Source organism: Echiichthys vipera (genome assembly GCF_963691815.1).
Source record: "Echiichthys vipera genome assembly, chromosome: 7".
NCBI lineage: Eukaryota > Metazoa > Chordata > Actinopteri > Perciformes > Trachinidae > Echiichthys > Echiichthys vipera.
Window position 1 is genome coordinate 30393819 of NC_139832.1, and position 18080 is coordinate 30411898.

The 18080-nt window shown below is 46.9% G+C and overlaps 1 protein-coding gene across 1 annotated transcript; it reads right to left on the reverse strand.

Annotated features, from left to right (window-relative positions):
• Positions 1–1289: 1289 nt before the first annotated feature.
• On the reverse strand, positions 1290–17423 carry b3gnt9 (UDP-GlcNAc:betaGal beta-1,3-N-acetylglucosaminyltransferase 9). The gene is made up of 7 exons (XM_083916281.1): positions 17372–17423; positions 17095–17287; positions 14733–14852; positions 6768–7166; positions 4418–4659; positions 4068–4323; positions 1290–3983 (listed from the first exon to the last, which is right to left on the reverse strand). The coding sequence occupies exons 2-7, from the start codon at positions 17200–17202 to the stop codon at positions 3639–3641; spliced, it is 1470 nt and encodes a 489-aa protein (XP_083772407.1). The 5' UTR covers positions 17203–17287; positions 17372–17423; the 3' UTR covers positions 1290–3638.
• Between the last annotated feature and the right edge of the window lie 657 nt (positions 17424–18080).

The window sequence follows — 18080 nt, forward strand, 5'->3', positions numbered from 1 at the left end:
TAATTTGTTGAAATTTCAATGGAGTTAAAGTGTGGTTTAGTTAACAATGGTTGTGTGTTCTGATTGTGAGCTTCAGTTATTTCACGAGCCAGTAACAGAAGTAACGGTCTAAGGTTACAGTTGTAACAGTAGTTAGCTTGTGAGGAACGGTTGTTGATAACTGTAGTTAGCTCTAATGCTACCTTTAGCACCTCTTCTGCTTCTTCTTCTCCTCCGGTAAAACACGACTGCATTGCATTGTGGTATATGGGAGTAAAATGTAGTGTACATCATATGTACACTCAAATTAGCTGTGCATTGTGGGTATTTTATAGTGGACTATATAGTGAATGAAATTAACCATGGAGAACTCAACCACCACTACAAAATGGCGTACACACTATACAGTGCACTGCTTCTGTGATAGGGAACGATTTGGAACACAGCTAATGTGTTTCAATAAAGCCTGTAATTACATCCTACTGGCAAAGAGGCCGCTAGAACCAAGGTATCTCCATTCTTAAGGAGTACAACATTGAATAAAGTAAAAAGTAAAAAGATCTGGACCTAGGATTGAACATTGTGGAACGCTTTTAGTTATTGATAAAAACTGCTGCCAGTCAGACAAGTAGTTCAGAAAGCACGACAAGCACTTGACTTAAAACCAACATTACTTCAAATATGTAAAAGCCAGTTAAATGTTTTACCTTATGATGGCAGATAAAAATGAGAAGTCAGGGTATCACCACTGTCATTAGTCACCATTATTCTGAGAGGATCTTGAACGTGTGGACCAGTTTTTATGGCAATCCATTCAATTTTTGTCGAGACATTTCACTCCAAACCACAAATATCGATCTTATCAAGTCCCTAAAGGAAAAGTCAGGGGATTATCAAAGTTAGACCACACCCTCTCAGCACCATGGATGTCTGTGCTGAATTTCATGGCAATCCATCCCATAACTGTTGAGACATTTCAGTTAGGGCCAGTGTGGTGGACGGGCTGTTACTGCAGAGTCCAGAGCATTCACACCTATAAACACCGAAATGTGATCCATTCCACCTGTGAACATGTTTCACAGTTGCAATAGCAGAAATATATAAAACAAAAACAGATGACAGTAAAGACATAAAACACAGAGTTTTGTAAAACAAATCATTATAATTATAGTAATAATAGTGTTGTTCACATGAAAGTACACATTCTGAATGCTCATACATAAGGCTTTTCAACAGAGGGTGTGTGTGTGTGTTAGTGTGTGTGTCACAGCTGGTTCCCATTTAGGCTTCATTTGGTGTTCCTCCAGGGAACAGATAATGCAACTGTCCATTTGTGCCTTCATCTCTGCTAGTGATTCACGGTGAGAACAGAAAAACGTCTCACGTTACGTTGCAGGAACAGTCCCATGAGAGTGACTATATTAACAATGTCGAGGTCTCAGACACACGGTTGCATTTGTGCTTGGATAGGGTTAAACCAGCTAACCACATGGCATTGTGCTGTCCTTGTGGAGCTTCAAGTGAAATTCCAGCGTAAAATCATCCCATGGTCTTTTTCGACATTTGCACACATCAAATAAGCCAACAAGACAGTTTTTTTCGTGTATGAACTATTAACAGAGAAATCCCGGAGAGTCGCCAACAGCTGGATTTGGCTAACACTGATTAGCTCAGGGCAGCACGGTGAAGGCATTAAAACGTCTTTTTTAACCACTAATACTACTCAAAATAACACCAAACCTCTGCAGCAGCATGAGAAGAGTCCCTACACACAAAACAAATCACCAACAATGTAGTTAGTGAACCCAGAGTTTATTAAAAGAGTGTTTTAAAGACTTACCTACTGGCCCCTGTACCAGCTCCTCTCATAGTAAAGTCCATTCAAGTAGATTACCAAAGTCAATCCCAAAGGAAGGAGCCCATTGGTGATTTGTTTTCTGTGTAATGACTCTTCTCATGCTGCTGCAGAGGTTTGATGTTATTTTTAGCTGTAAGTGACCGTATTTATCCGTCAAATAGTTTATACATGAAAAAGAAACTGTCTCGAAGGCTTATTTGATGTGTGCAAGTGTTGAAAAAGACTGTGGGATGATTTTACGCTGAAATGACACCTTAAAGCCCCTGAACACCCACACAGGTGTTTTCAGTTCTTCTGGCTGATTAGACCTCTGCTTGGGTTGAAGGTGGGCGGGGCTTTGATTAGAATTTGATGGGAATTTATGAGGTTATAAATATCTGTCTACTACTTAGAATGACAAAGGTGTACTTTAATGTCATAATGTGTAAACAATTATAACACAATACATTCTGAAGAGTACACATTCAAAAGTCTTCTGACAATCTTCTTTGGAATGGTTGATCACCAACACTATATTAACACTAGGGTTGCAGCGGTATGAGATTTTCACAACCGCCTCAGAAAGTATCACAGTATGCACTATTATTATTATTATCATTATTATTATCATTATTATCATTATTATTATTATTATCTAGGTAATGTGGTAATGTTTGTCTGCCTGTCAGCAGGATTATATAAAACCTGTTGGCCCGATATTCCTGAAACTTGGTGGATGGGTGCAGCCAGGCTCATGGAAGAACCCATTACATTTTGGAGCAGATCCAAATCATGATGTGGATACACAAATTATTTTACACTTTCGTTGACATTTTAGACAGGGCATGCTGCAAACTTGTGGAGCCGGAATAATCTAAAAACTGAGTTCCGGACTGGGAGAATTAACAGATAAGACATGCTTTTCAATTATCACTGAAACTTGAAACCATTTAGATTAGATTTAGAAGTCCCTTTTGAAAATAAATAAAATAATTAATATATTTTCTTAAGCAAATGTACATGGTATTATAACCAACACTTTTATACCATAGTATACTGTGAAACTGGTGGAGAAAAGTGTGGCTGCATGAGTTAACATTCTGGGATGGGGGAAAAAAAACGTTCTGGCTTTGAAACCTCTTTATCCAATCACACTCTTCTTGGGCGACGCTAAGCCAATGGTGCCTTTGTAGATAGCTGAGATGAGGAGATGATAGTTCTGTTTGAATTATGTGGCAGGCTTTATCCCAACCACGGTTTCCTCAGTGTATTGCACGCCCAAGGGCCCACCTGGCTAAGCATCTGGGATTGTTATGTACTGTTAGGACGTTTTTAAAACTGCAGTTACAGCGGGGCAGCTTGGTTAGAAACCAAGATGTAGTCATATTTTCAAATCCCCAGCCAGCTTTTAGCATTGACCTAATGTAGGGCCCTATGGAATCCTTTCACAGAAACGTTAATGCTGCCATCAGTCTGTCGCTGGTGTCAAAAGAGACATTTGCCGCCAAGCCCAACTTCACAGGGGAAACCCTGCCAACAGTCTACATCCTGTGAGTCAGACTACTGCAATCCTAATTAACACACAGATGGGCTTGGATGGCAAAAGCCAAAAATTCTCTTCACTGAACAATCTGAAGCACATTAGGCTTTTGCCAGTTCATTTCCCCAAAGATGATCTTGTTGCTTGGATAAAGTCTCCAATGACTCAACTGTGCGTTTGAACATGTCACAAGCCTTTCAAGTTGGCCACAGATGCTGCTTTAATAACCATTTTGTCCCCACCAGGGCTCTTGCAGATCCTGCTGGTGCCTACAGGGAGGCGCTAATGCGTGACAAACACCTGCTTCTCACCGTAGTCGGTCTCCTGTCCTGCCGTCGCTTCAACCTTTTCCTTCCACTTAAAGGGCCAGGATGTCGGGCTGGTTCTGTTGTGACAGCTCAGTTTGGGGTCGTGCAGGAGGTTCCACATGAGCCAGATCTGAGGAACACTGAGACTGTGAACAACCATGAGTTCCCTGTAAAAACAGGGGTCGAACGTCTGAAGGTGGGGCGCTGCAGATGGTCGGGGAATTCCAAACGTCCGAAAGCCCTGGTGGCGTGATGGTTTGACACCAATCAGCTGGAGGCATATTCCCAGAAAGACATCGTCAATGGGGAACAACTCCACCTGGAAGTGAAAAAAAAAACACATCTTAGATCGAAGAATTCTAAAAACAGACTAAAATATTGAAACTGTCCAGCTTTGAAGTACCTGTTGACAGGCAGAGCTAAGTCTCCGAGCGGTATGTCCTGACATGACAAACCCTCCTCCTCCAGCGTAATTCGGGTACAAGCCCCCTCCATAAACGAACTCTGGCACATAGTATTTGGAGCTGCGCCGGCGGATGGGTTTAGCATGGATAATAATATCCCCAACAAACAGATCCTTGTCTGGCTTTTGACCTTGCAGCATCTCTAGTATGTTCTCCACATTCACATACACGTCAGCATCACCCTTGAAGATGAATCTGTATGAGAAGAGATCATAGGAACAGCCTCAGATATGAGTCACATGAAGCTGAGAATCACATCCACCCCTGATTTAGGCTTATAAACACTGACTTGACATGAGGACAGCTGCTGTTAACCCATTCCAGAAAATGTGTTTCCTTCAGTGTCAGGTTGAAGAAGGTGTCTTCAAAGTCCCAGAGCAGGATATCCCTGAAGGTTTCACTCTCGTAGGTCAAGAGCCGATCCCACAGAGGCAGAGCAGTCCGATTCCTGGGAACCCCCAGCAGGAAAACAGTACGGGTGGACACACCATTTTTGAAAAGTCCCTCTTTACCCCAGGTCCGACGTACCACCTAAAAACAATTGGGAAAAGTGCAAAGAGAAAGCAATTTTTTTTGTTGGACCAGCAACTTGACTGAGTGAATACTGATACTTTGGACCAATGTGTAAATAAGCAAACAACTAATTTACATATGGAACAGACGTGGAGCGGCATTAGCATTCTTTTGAAGACATGTTTATGACACATGACAAATGTCACTCTGCTTTTAAATCTAGTTTTGTCCTAGTCTCAAACAACGAGCCTTCAGACACTAAATAGGTCTGGTAATAATTGTCTGGGTGCTGGTCACGACGAGTCACTCCTTTCACATTGCATTATAGTCATTTGATCTTAAACCACATATCAGATCTTGATGAACGGATTATTAAGTTGAAAATCTTTACTGATGGAATGGAAACCAAAATTATCAACCCACTGAGAGCAGGATTCCAAATTACACTGAAAATCTAAGTGAATAGTTGAAATCACAGGCTGATCCAACCGCGTGCCTGTACGCACTCCAGACAACGTCTGTGCATGTTCCTGATGAGTTGGCGGATTGTGTCCCCGGGGATCTCCAACCAGACCCTGGATCAGGGCATCAGTGAGCTCCTGGACAGTCTGTGGCGGTATTTTGCGGTGGTGATACATAACATCCTATAGGTGCTGGATTGGATTTAGGTCGGGGGTAGAAGAGGGCCGGTCAATGGCATCAATGCCTTCATCCAGGGATTGTCTGCACACTCTGGTCACATGAGGCCGGGCATTATCCTGCAGCAGGAGGCACCGAGGGCTCTCTGCACCAGAGTAAGGTCTGACAATATCTCTGAGGATTTCATCCCGGTACCTAACAGCAGTCAGGGGAGGTCTGTGTGACGCCCCCCAGACCATCACTGACCCACCGCCAAAGCGGTCATGCTGGATGATGTTACAGGCAGCAAAATGCTCACTCTTTCATACCTATCACATGTGCTCAGTCTGAACCAAGCCCCCACCACAGCGACTTCCTGGTTGATCCAATCAGGAAGTACCCAAAAACTGCAGTTCTCTGAGTGTCCATTAGGGGCAGGTTTCATAATAGAGCAGTTTCTCATTGACCCCCATGTTAAACAGGCCGTTTTCACAGCATCATTAAACCTGTTTAAGGCCTGGGACAAAAAAACTCTCTAGTCTGTATGTTTAGGTCATATCTCCATGACAACACTGGAGGTAGATGAATTTTTTTGTACCAGGCTAGTTTTGGGTCCTCATGCCACCCTCATGGAGTTGGTTTCTAACAGTTTGGTCAGAAAAATGCACACCAGCAGCCTGCTGGAGGTCATTTTGTAGGACTCGAACAGTGTTTGTTGGATTAAACTTTTGTGGAGATATGAGCGACAAACAAAAGGACATTTCCCAGAAGCTTATTGCTGATAACAAACATTCATTACCGTGATGAACTAATCTGAAGAACTTGTACAAAGAACATGTTCAAGTAATATCTGAGACAGGACTATCTGGGAGAACAGGTGAGGTCTATGCATATCTGTAAGATATTTGTTGAACATTATATAACTGAGATGAAATATTGCTCTGGGCTTCTTCTCGAGAACAAACTGATAAAATCTGGTAATCTCCTTTTTGAGTCTCTTTTTTATGTTTTCCTCCTCGCACAAAGGAGCAGATACCGGTCCTGCTGCGGGATTGATGCCCTTCCATGGTCCTGTCCAACTCTCCACGTGTCTCCTGGTATCTCCTCCATGCTCTTGAGACTGTGCTGGAAAACAAAGTAAACCTTCTTGGGGCAGGAATGGATGTGCCATCCTGGAGGAGCTGAATTAACAGTGCAACTGGATTGAGCTGCAGGTACCGTCTCCTGCTACCAGTAGTGACAAGGATACTAGGAAGACGCAAATGAAACTGATTCACGATCACCTGTTCTTCCTAAATGGACAGATTGATATCCCTGAAGGTTAACCGACTTGCTGTTATACTGTGACCATTAAGTGTTCCCCCTTTTTCTGAGCAGGTGTATTATTGATATTCAAATGCTCAGTATTTATTTTATTACCCCCAAACTGCAGCCTAATTTCTGCACTGACTCACATCACATTCAAAGTGACATACTTTTTTTGGTTCATACAACATGGCATATTTTACCTGCCGCTTATCAAAATCTGCAGGGATGGATTTCACCGCAATGAGCATGTAAGGAGCAGTAGTAGACTCTTGACTTCCTCCTCCTTCCTCCTCTTCTCCTCCGATGTGACATTTCTCTGGCTGGTCTATGAGCAGCTTAAACTTTCTCTTGTCCTTTTCCCTCAGATAGCCCTCAAAGTCAAATGGTGGCATCGTGGGCAGGGGCTTGCCAGCACTCTTCGTCGGAACAGCATTTTTCTGTCGCAACTTGGATTTCAACTTGGATTTGACCTGGGGTTTGGACTTTGACTGGGGAGGTTTGGACTTGGACTGGGGAGGTTTGGACTTGGACTTGGGAGGTTTGGACTTGGACTGGGGCTTACAGGGAGGCAGCTGTGGCTCTGAAGAGCTGGATGGAATCTGCCAATTAGGAAAAATGATGTGAGACAGGAGACAGAAGACTTTTTTATAGCAAGTAGATGTCATCTTAAATCAGTTGTTACCTTTCTGGCATTTTTACACTTTTCTTTTGAATCTTAAAATGCTCCTAATAAGCGTATGGCACACTAAAATGTAAAAGAAATCCACAAGGTGTTAAAACAAATTACTATTCAATTCTTATTTCTGATAAAAGTCTGAACAACAAGCTTCCTGCCTGTCATGGTCGCAGCAGCCCTTCCAGTTTCCTACCACTGTTACTGCTTGCGAGTGGCGCGCCTCTCTGCAGAGCGAGTTGTCTGTGAGAGACTGATGCGTCAGGCAGGCAAGATGCGAGTCAACATTTGCTCTGCTTTCCAGGGATGGTGGAGGCTAATGCAGCTTCATCCAGAGCTAAATTGAGATGAGATGGCCTCAGATTTTCAGTTATCAGTTAATGTAGTTCTGTAATACTATGTTATTTGTGCAAGGAACATTAGCGTCAGCCACCGGTAGTGTAAACCAACCAGCCGTTTCACTTGTGCTGCTCACTTTCTCAGTGTAAGCGTCGGGGGAGGAGGGAGCATCAGAGGTCAGGCAGGGGGAAGAGGGTGGGACTTTGGTGGGAGGTGGAGTTGTTCATGTTCAAATTTTTACTAAGTGCTGTGAGACATGCCAGAAAGGTAAGAATAGCTTTAATAAACATATACACTGGAGATTGAAATTAGAGAACAAATTATTAATATTTGATTTATTGTGAAATGTTTTATTGTTCATAATTTGACAGAATATCCTCTGTGTCTATCCCACTGCTGTACTAGCATGTTTTTTTAAATAACCAAGGCACTTCAACAAAAACCTTTTTTTCATGAAAAAAACAGTGATCAAAATGAGAGAACAGTAACCACTGTCAGAAGAGAAGTGTGGCAGTGGGGTGTGGTTAAGGTGTCGACTGCTGGAGGAGAGGGAGGAGTGGCTCAGCCGGTGATCAGACAGCTGGACAGAATCAGGTAATCAGTCAGCTACATAAGCATGTTTGTAACCTGGTTCTGCCTCTTGCAGTAGGCTGGGTCCTGTGAGAGGACCCGAGCGGCGACGACCCAGAAAGAGGCAGCGGACACCTGACCACGGCCGTCAGAGGGACGGCTGCTCGTTTGTATAGTTTGTTTTATGTTGAGGAACGTTTGGGGAAAGCCTGGAATAAACGGTTAACCACCGACAACGCTGTCTCTCCCTCATTTCCCGTCTGTCCTGTGAGCAGTGAGGCTCACATCTGGCACCTGAACAGGGACATGACGGAAGCCCAAAGTCCGCTGTCGCTGGCCCTCCAGCACCTCGCCGCGATGCAGGAGAGCACTACCACTCTCCAGCAGCAGCAGTCCCGTGCCCTGGCCGACATCGTGGCGGCCCAGAGGGAAGTTCGTGCTCTCCTGCAGGAGCTGCTGCAGCGCCCGGCCACCCAGCCCGACCCGGAGCCCAGTCGCGGCCGGCCTCCGCCTGTTGCCCTTCAACGGATGACAGCAGAGGATGATCCGGAGGCGTTCCTGGACATCTTCGAGGGCACGGCGGAGGCGTGCGGGTGGCCGGAGGAGGAGAGGGCGGTCCGGCTTCTCCCCCTGCTTACCGGCGTGGCGCAGCTGGCCGCGCACAGCCTGCCGGCGGCCTCTCGCCACGACTTTACCCACCTGAAGAGAGCCATCCTGGACCGGCTGGGCAGTACGCCAGAGGGACACCGGCGGCGGTTCAGGGGGCTCTCTTTTGAGGAAGCCGGCCGCCCCTTCGCCTTCGCGCAGCGGCTCCTCGATGCAGCGCGGCGCTGGCTCCAGCCGGGGACCCACTCCGCCGAGGACGTCGTTGGACAGGTGGCGCTGGAGCAGTTTATCGCCGGCTTACCCTCGTCCACCGCCAACTGGGTCCAGTGCCACCGTCCCCCCACCATCGAGGCAGCGATCGTCCTCGCGGAGGACCATCTCTCCCTTCCCCGGCGGAGCATGAGGGAGGAGGCCAGGCCAGCGGCGATCTCCGCGGGCCGTCCCACCCCGGCCCCGAGGAGGAGATTCCCGGCGGCCGCTGCACCGCACCCTGCCCCGCACACACACACACACCCGGAGCCCGGTCCGCTCTGGCCCACTAATAACACACTGCCTTCTGTTCCGCAGGGCCCAGCCTACGTGTCTGATCGACCGGCACCCCGGGGGGTTCCTCAGACGCCAGGGCAGGGGTGCTGGCGGTGTGGGCAGCCCGGCCATCTCCGGGCGGAGTGCCCCCTCATGGAGGTGGGGCAAGTGGTGCGGGTTGCGGGACCGCCAGCTCCCTCCCCCGGTTCGGAAGGGACGTACCGTATACCGGTATGTATACAGGGGGGTACACACCAAGCTCTGCTAGACTCTGGTTGTGAACAGACCATGATCCACCAGCGCTTGGTTCGACCGGGGGCTTTGCTAGAGGCATCGTGGGTGAAGGTGAGGTGTGTGCATGGGGATATTCACGATTATCCGGTGGTGGCTCTAGAAATTCTTTTTAGAGGGAAAAAGCATAGAGTTAGGGCTGGAGTTAGTACTCGCCTCACGCACCCTCTAATCTTGGGCACGAATTGGCCGGGGTTTGCTAGCCTAGCGGGGGAAACTATGAGGGTGCGGTCACGTACGTCAGGGAAATGCGGGTGGTGTGCCGTGCTTAGTGGTGAGACGGGGGTGCCGCATCCCGACGCCGTCGGGGGGGGCGTGGGGCCGGCGGGGCAAGCACGGCTGGCTCCGGGGGCCCTGCAGATAGCCCCCATGGAAGATTTTCCACTTGAGCAGTCTCGGGATGAGACCCTCCGTCATGCCTTTAACCAAGTGATGAAAATTGATGGTTGCCAGGTCCACCCTAACACAGCACTCACTCACCCATATTTTATTGTCATTAGGGACAGGTTATACAGAGCGAGTCGTGACGCTCGGACAGGCGAAGAACTCACCCAGTTGTTGGTGCCCAAAAGCCGTCGGGAAACAATTTTCCAGGCGGCTCATCATAACCCCATGGCGGGCCACCTAGGCTATGACAAAACACTGAACCGGATCATGGCCCGATTTTATTGGCCGGGCATTCGCGCAGATGTAAGTCGGTGGTGTGCATCATGCCGCGAATGTCAGTTAGTCAATCCGCCGGCCACCCCAAAAGCGCCGTTGCGCCCACTACCACTAATGGAGGTCCCATTTGATAGAATTGCCATGGACCTCATCGGGCCATTAGACCGGAGTGCACGGGGATATCGCTTTGTGTTAGTCCTAGTGGACTATGCAACCCGATATCCCGAGGCGGTGCCTCTGCGCAATATCTCTGCAAAGAGTGTTGCACAGGCACTGTTTCAAGTTATCTCCCGAGTTGGGATCCCGAAAGAGATCCTGACTGATCAGGGCACATCCTTTATGTCACGTACACTACGCGAACTATACGAATTACTGGGCATCCGTTCAATCCGGACTAGTGTGTACCATCCCCAGACCGACGGCCTGGTGGAGCGGTTTAACAAAACGCTAAAGAACATGATTCGTAAGTTCGTGCACGAGGATAGCCGTAATTGGGATAAATGGTTGGACCCTCTGTTGTTTGCAGTGCGGGAGGTTCCCCAGGCCTCCACGGGATTTTCTCCCTTCGAACTCCTGTTCGGCCGAAAACCACGGGGTGTCTTGGACCTGGTCAAGGAAAACTGGGAGGCGGGTCCAAGCACCAGCAAGAACGAGGTGCAGCACGTCCTGGACCTGCGAGCAAAACTCCACTCACTGGGTCAGTTATCACGGGAGAATTTGCTCCAGGCCCAGGAACGTCAGCAGCGTCTGTACAACAGAGGGGCAAAACTTAGACAGTTTTCACCGGGAGATAAAGTGCTTGTATTGCTACCATCATCTAGCTCCAAATTGCTCGCCAAGTGGCAAGGGCCCTTTGTGGTCACACGGCGAGTGGGGGATGTTGACTATGAGGTTGTGCGTTCAGACAAGGGCGGAGCATCACAGGTTTACCACCTCAACCTCCTTAAAGCCTGGAGGGAGGTGACTGCTGTTTCTCTGGCTACTACGGTGATCGAGAGAGATGAGTTGGGGCCGGAGGTGGCAAAATCAAACTATTCAGCACCGGTCCCCTTTGATGACCATCTCTCACCGAGCCAGATAGCAGATGTGGCCTCGTTGCAGCAGCGTTTTGCTGATGTGTTCTCGCCCCTGCCAGGACGCACAGGCCTCATACACCACCACATAGAAACACCCCCAGGGGTGACCGGGCGTTCACGACCCTATCGGCTGCCAGAACACAAGAGGAAAATTGTTCTGGCGGAGCTTCAGGCCATGTTGGAGATGGGGGTAATAGAAGAGTCCAACAGTGACTGGTGTTGCCCCATTGTGCTGGTTCGCAAGTCTGATGGGTCAATACGGTTCTGTGTGGACTATCGCAGGGTCAATGAGGTGTCCAAATTCGATGCCTATCCAATGCCCCGGGTCGACGAACTCCTGGATCGGCTGGGCACGGCTCGCTTTTTCACGACACTGGATTTGACCAAGGGCTACTGGCAGATTCCCCTGTCGCTGGAGTCCAGGGAAAAGACGGCCTTCTCCACTCCGTACGGTTTGTACCAGTTTGTCACACTTCCGTTCGGGCTGTTCGGGGCCCCAGCTACTTTCCAGCGCCTCATGGACCGGGTACTGCGGCCTCACTCTGCATATGCTGCGGCCTACTTGGATGATGTAATCATTCATAGTGAGTCCTGGGAGCAGCATATGCAGCAGGTGGGGGCGGTGCTCGAGTCTCTGAGGAAGGCGGGGCTCACGGCCAACCCGAAGAAGTGTGCGGTTGGACGGAGGGAGGTATGGTATTTGGGGTACCACTTGGGGGGCGGGCAGGTGCGGCCACAGGTGCAAAAGACCGCAGCAGTTGCGGCCTGCCCAACACCCAAGACAAAAAAAGAGGTCAGGAGGTTTCTGGGGCTGGCCGGTTACTATAGGAGGTTCATTCCGGCCTTTTCAGAGCTGACCAGCCCCCTCACCGACCTGACCCGAAAGGGTGCCTCAGATCCGGTCCAGTGGACGGAGCCGTGTCAGCTGGCGTTTGAGAGGGTGAAGCGAGCCCTCTGTGGGAAGCCACTCTTGTACACTCCTAACTTTTCTCTCCCTTTCATCCTGCAGACCGATGCCTCGAACAGTGGGCTGGGGGCCGTTTTGTCCCAGGAGGTGGAGGGGATCGACCGCCCCGTACTGTACATTAGCCGAAAGCTGGCTCAGCGGGAGGTGAACTACAGTACGGTGGAAAAGGAGTGCCTCGCCATACGGTGGGCGGTCGGGGCCCTCCGCTACTACCTCCTGGGGCGCTCATTCACCCTCTGGTCGGACCATGCCCCGCTCCAATGGCTCCACCGCATGAAAGATGCCAACGCGCGGATCACTCGCTGGTATCTGGCATTACAGCCTTTCCGGTTCAAGGTGATCCATAGGCCGGGTAACCGCATGGTCGTGGCTGACTTTCTCTCCCGCTCCGCGGAGGGGGGGGGGGAGTGGGCTTGCGGCCGGTGGGATCCCGGCCTAAGTCGGGCGGTGGGGGTATGTGGCAGTGGGGTGTGGTTAAGGTGTCGACTGCTGGAGGAGAGGGAGGAGTGGCTCAGCCGGTGATCAGACAGCTGGACAGAATCAGGTAATCAGTCAGCTACATAAGCATGTTTGTAACCTGGTTCTGCCTCTTGCAGTAGGCTGGGTCCTGTGAGAGGACCCGAGCGGCGACGACCCAGAAAGAGGCAGCGGACACCTGACCACGGCCGTCAGAGGGACGGCTGCTCGTTTGTATAGTTTGTTTTATGTTGAGGAACGTTTGGGGAAAGCCTGGAATAAACGGTTAACCACCGACAACGCTGTCTCTCCCTCATTTCCCGTCTGTCCTGTGAGCAGTGAGGCTCACAAGAAGATTTCAACAATGTTTTCTTCTCTAGGATTCAAAAATGAACAGGAAGTGTAGAGGCCACAGCTTTGAATGACTTCAGCACATCTGCGCCCACAGGACATCACTAGTTTCTCACACTGCTCTGGTTTGATCTGCGTCCATTCTGGGTTTCTTAGACAAGGATTTTCCAGAGATTCTCTATGGGGTTTAGATCTGGACTCTGGACATTTCATTGTTTCAATATTCTCAGCTTCAAGGAACTGCTTCACCTGTTTCACAGTGTGACAGGGGACATTGACTTGCATGAAAATTGCAGCTGATTAGAGACAATTGCAGTGAAGGTATTGCATGTTTCTGAAGGAGGTTCCCATAAACATTTGCATTCACCTGCCATGTAGCTATACCATAGGCCCAACTCCTGCTGCAGAAAACATCCCCAAACCATGACACTTCCTCCTCCAAATGGAACTGACTTCTTTACACACTTTGGGCTCAGTCTTTCCCCAGTCCTACGCCCAACACAATGTTTCCATCAGACCCAAATAAACTGAACGTCCTCTCATCACTGAAGTCACTCTGGACCAGTTCTCCTCTGTCCACACAACATGCTCCTCAGCAAAGGCAAGTCTAGCTTTTTATTCTTTCTGCTGATGAGAGGTTTGGTCACTGCAGAGTGGGCTTTCACTCCAGAATGTCGTGATGAGATGAGACACTGTGTGCAGAGACAGACCTTTGTCCTGTTCAGAACTGAACTGGAGACCAACTCCAGCTGCAGTGTTGAACCGATTCCCCATTGAGAGTCTTCTCATAATCCTGTCCTCTCGTGCACTTGTTTTACATGGACGACCGGCCTTTTTGAGGGACTTAAATTAATCTGTGTCCTTGTAAAGTTTGAATCTTCTTGAAATCACAGACTGTGAACGCCCAACCTCTCTCAGATGGCTGAGAGGGTCATCCCTTTGGCCTTCATCTAGACAACCTGCTGTCTCAGGGTTTCTGTCTCCTTAGAGCAGCTTCCATCTTACAAAGTAACCAGGAGAGCTGCAGATAAACAGGGTGTGTCCAACAATGAAGTTACCAGGTGCAGATTAACACCAATAACTGGGAGGGATCTGAAAGTGTTCTCTCATTTTGATCAATGTTTCTTTTTCACAAAATAAAGGTTTTTGTTGAAGTGCCTTGGTTATTTGAAAAACATGCTAGTACAGCAGTGGTATAGACACAGAGGGTATTCTATCAAATTCTGGACAATAAAAAACAACAATATTTCAGAATAAATCAAGCATTAATAATTTGTTCTCTAATTTTAATCTCTAGTGTACATCAATACGCTCTGCATTGATGCATTATAAATATCTGGATGTCACATGCTGTACAGAGCTCAGACACTGGGGGTGATTTCCGCTCAGCAGTAGACACTGTGAAAATGTCTCCACGCTCCAAATGACCTGTAGGAGGCTATAAACCTGTGTAGAGCTAAAGGGGACTGCAGAGTTGGTCATAATTATCTGTGGGTTTGTCACGACTCCACCTTTCACATGACACATACTGTAGTCTTTTGATCAATTGATAAAATAGTGCAGCGTTCTTTTTTTAGTGCAAGATACATTTAGATTCTACATGCATACAAGCAGGCGCGTTCATAACTTGAATCCGATCAGGTCATACCCCTGGAGAGTCCTGGCCTACTTTGACCCCGCTGGCACCCAGCAAGGTCCTGCTGGGACTAGTAGAGCCATGGATTTCCAGCTTCCACACAGGCCGGTCCCACCCAGAGGACAGCACCACCTGGAAACATGGATGGGATTTGATGATTCGACGGGACATGATAAGTGCAAAGGGGATTTGAATGTACTTTTCGATTCAATTTCATTTTTAGTGCCAAATCACAACAAAAGTTATCTTAACCCTCCTGTTGCCCTCAAATTTGACTAACACCATTTATTCTTGGGGTCAATTTGACCGTAGCAATTTAAACATCTCGAAAATGATCATAACCAATTTGTGACTCAAGTTAAGTCGGGTACTTTATGTATTTATTTGAAATATATTACTGATCTTAAATTGCATGGATGGATTTCTGTGTGTGTGTTTTAAAGTAAGTGTGTTATTTTAAGTGCTATTTTGTGTTATTTGTAACATCTGGAATGAAAGTAACGTCCGTTATCAAGGACAGCAGCATGAATTTGACCTCATATAATATTTGAATTGTAAAATAGACGATAATAATAATGATTAAATCATCCAGATTATCAAATTCACTCAAAGGAACACCTATGGGACAAGTACATGTACAATAAGAACAATAAAAAAATAGATATAATCGTGCCAATTTTTATGTTTTTTATGAGTTGTCCCCATAAAATTAGGAAAAGTCATAAATATAAAGCAAAAAAATGACATTATTTAGAGATGTTAAACATTAAATGGGGTCAAATTGACCCTTAGGATAACAGGAGGGTTAAGACACTTTACATAAAGAGTAGGTCTAGACCATACTCTATGACTCATTTTGGAGAGGGAGAGGGTTGTGTTCTCTAGTTCTCAACAACATACCATAACATTTTTAAAGTCTAGAGGAGCCACTTGATTAAATCATTGAATCCCTATTCAAGTTAGCAGAGCACTCAAGCAGAAGTAGCCAGCTCAGCAGGCAGAAGTCTCTAGTGCGCCTGCTTTATGGGCTGCACAACCAAGGCCAGTGAAAAGAGGCTGAGTCACCCAAAAATAAAGGAACGTCTGAGCTTTGGGGTATGACACAACAGTAAAATCTGGCCTGCAATTGCAGAGCTTTCATTTCAGTTCACATATACAGTATATAGGCTTATTTACTAAAAGTATACTGAAGTACTTACTGACAAGTAAGCTCATGCTTATACTTATCTTTTCATCGAGATATACTAAGGGAAAGTATACCTAAGCACACTTGTAATATACTCCTAAACTAACTAACTAAACTAAACAGTGAGTATATTAGTAGTAAACTAAAAGTATTCCTTAAGTTCACTTGGTTATAGTTGCAGTAAAAATAAACTTAGACATTAACTAGTTGTGTACTCAACGTTGACTGCTCTTGTACTTTAAGTATACTTAAAAGTATACTCTTATGATCTTAAAAGTGGGCAGATTTGTCCCATGCATTATTATTGGTATTATTGTAAGTACACTATTAGTACATTTATATAAGTATAATTACTACTTAAATATACTTGAACTTTACTTAATAAAATGAACTTGCAGTACTCTTCTAGTTGGTAAGAGACACCTTTAAGAATTTAGTAAAAATATTGAGCTACCCCCTCCTATGCTGTCATGGACGGACAACGGGACAACGAGCCCCTGGGCACAGACATATACGTAAGAGGCCTGCCCACCAAATCTACAGACACCCCAACCCAAAGAGTCTCCAAGAGTCTATTTGTTACAAATTTAGTGTCTTTTCTTTATTTAAGGTTCTTTTTTTGGCCTTTTTGTGGTCAAAAGGGTCAGAGTTGAACCCGGGCCACTGCGGCGGGGACTTTTAGCCTCTGTGTATGGGGCGTCTGCTCTAAGCACTGAGCCGCCGGGCGCACCATTTAGCATCTTTGTGGTCATTTTGTGATTGTTCTGCGTGTCCTTTTAGTCCCTTTGCATGTATTTTTCTACATTTTATGTTTCTATATGGTCATTGTATATGGTGTCTTGTTTGTTGATGTGTTCCTTTTGTATCTACTCTTAGTAGTTTTTGTGTCTCTTCATCATCTAGGCAGTAGGCGTAGGCAGTATGTGTATTCATGTAGGTTTTGTATCTAATATTTGGATCATGTTGCATGTATATTCATATATTTTCAGTGATTTTGTGTCTGTTTGTTGTTGTCTTGGGTCTCTGTGGTGATTTTGTGTATGTTTGTGGTCATTTAGTGTCTCTTTATAAACGTTTTTGTGGGTTTTTTAGCAACATTTTATGCTTCAGGGCCCCTGGGCCTGTGCCACATAGCCCCGTTCAGTAATCCATCTACAGTATATTTGCTATGATTAGTTCCATCCTTACCTGGCGGGCATAGAGCAGCAGACAGAATAGCACCAGCAGCAGCATCGTGCACAACACATCTCCCTTCACATGGAGGGCCCTCCTCATTGTCGCTGTCCTCCTCAGCATCTTCTCAAGACACTTACTTTGGTTAGGTATTCAACAGGAATGCAGCGGAGGCTGATATGGACCAGGCTGAGCTTTGCAGGATACTCTGTAGGATTTGATGAAGAGATGTGGTGATTTTCCTTCCTCATATCTACTGCATTGCTAAATATCACCTCAAATTTGACCTCACCTCAAGTTTGTCTGTAAAAACTCATAGCACTGGATGTACATCCCTCTTGTCTGACTCCATCCTCTCCTTCTCCTCAGGCACCAATGGGTGGGGGCATCCTGGACAACAACACTTTTCAATCAACGTTGATGCTCCCTTTGTAATTTGTTACTTGTCCCTTCCGCCATTTGTTTGAGGTTGAGCTGTCCCAGAAGTTTAAGCTCTGACTGTGTAACCCTCCACTGGCGTGCAACGGCGTGCAACTAAAGTGCCCTCCAGGAGCCAAAACGTGTGCTAGTGTCCTCTAGGAGCCAAAACGTGTGCTAAAATGTTCTCTAGGAGCCAAAATGTGTGCTAAAGTGCCCTCTTAGAAGCCAAAACATGTGCTTAAGTGCCCTCTCGGATCCAAAACATGTGCTAAAGTGCCCTCTCGGAGCCAAAACATGTGCTAAAGTGCCCTCTAGGAGCCAAAACGTGTTCTAAAGTGTCCTCTAGGAGCCAAAACGTGTTCTATAGTGTCCTCTAGGAGCCAAAACGTATGCTAAAGTGCCCTCTAGGAGCCAAAACGTGTTCTAAAGTGTCCTCTAGGAGCCAAAACGTGTTCTATAGTGTCCTCTAGGAGCCAAAACGTATGCTAAAGTGCCCTCTTGGAGCGAAAACATGTACTAAAGTGCCCTCCAGGAGTCGAAACATGTGCTAAAGTGTTCTCTTAGAAGCCAAAACATGTGCT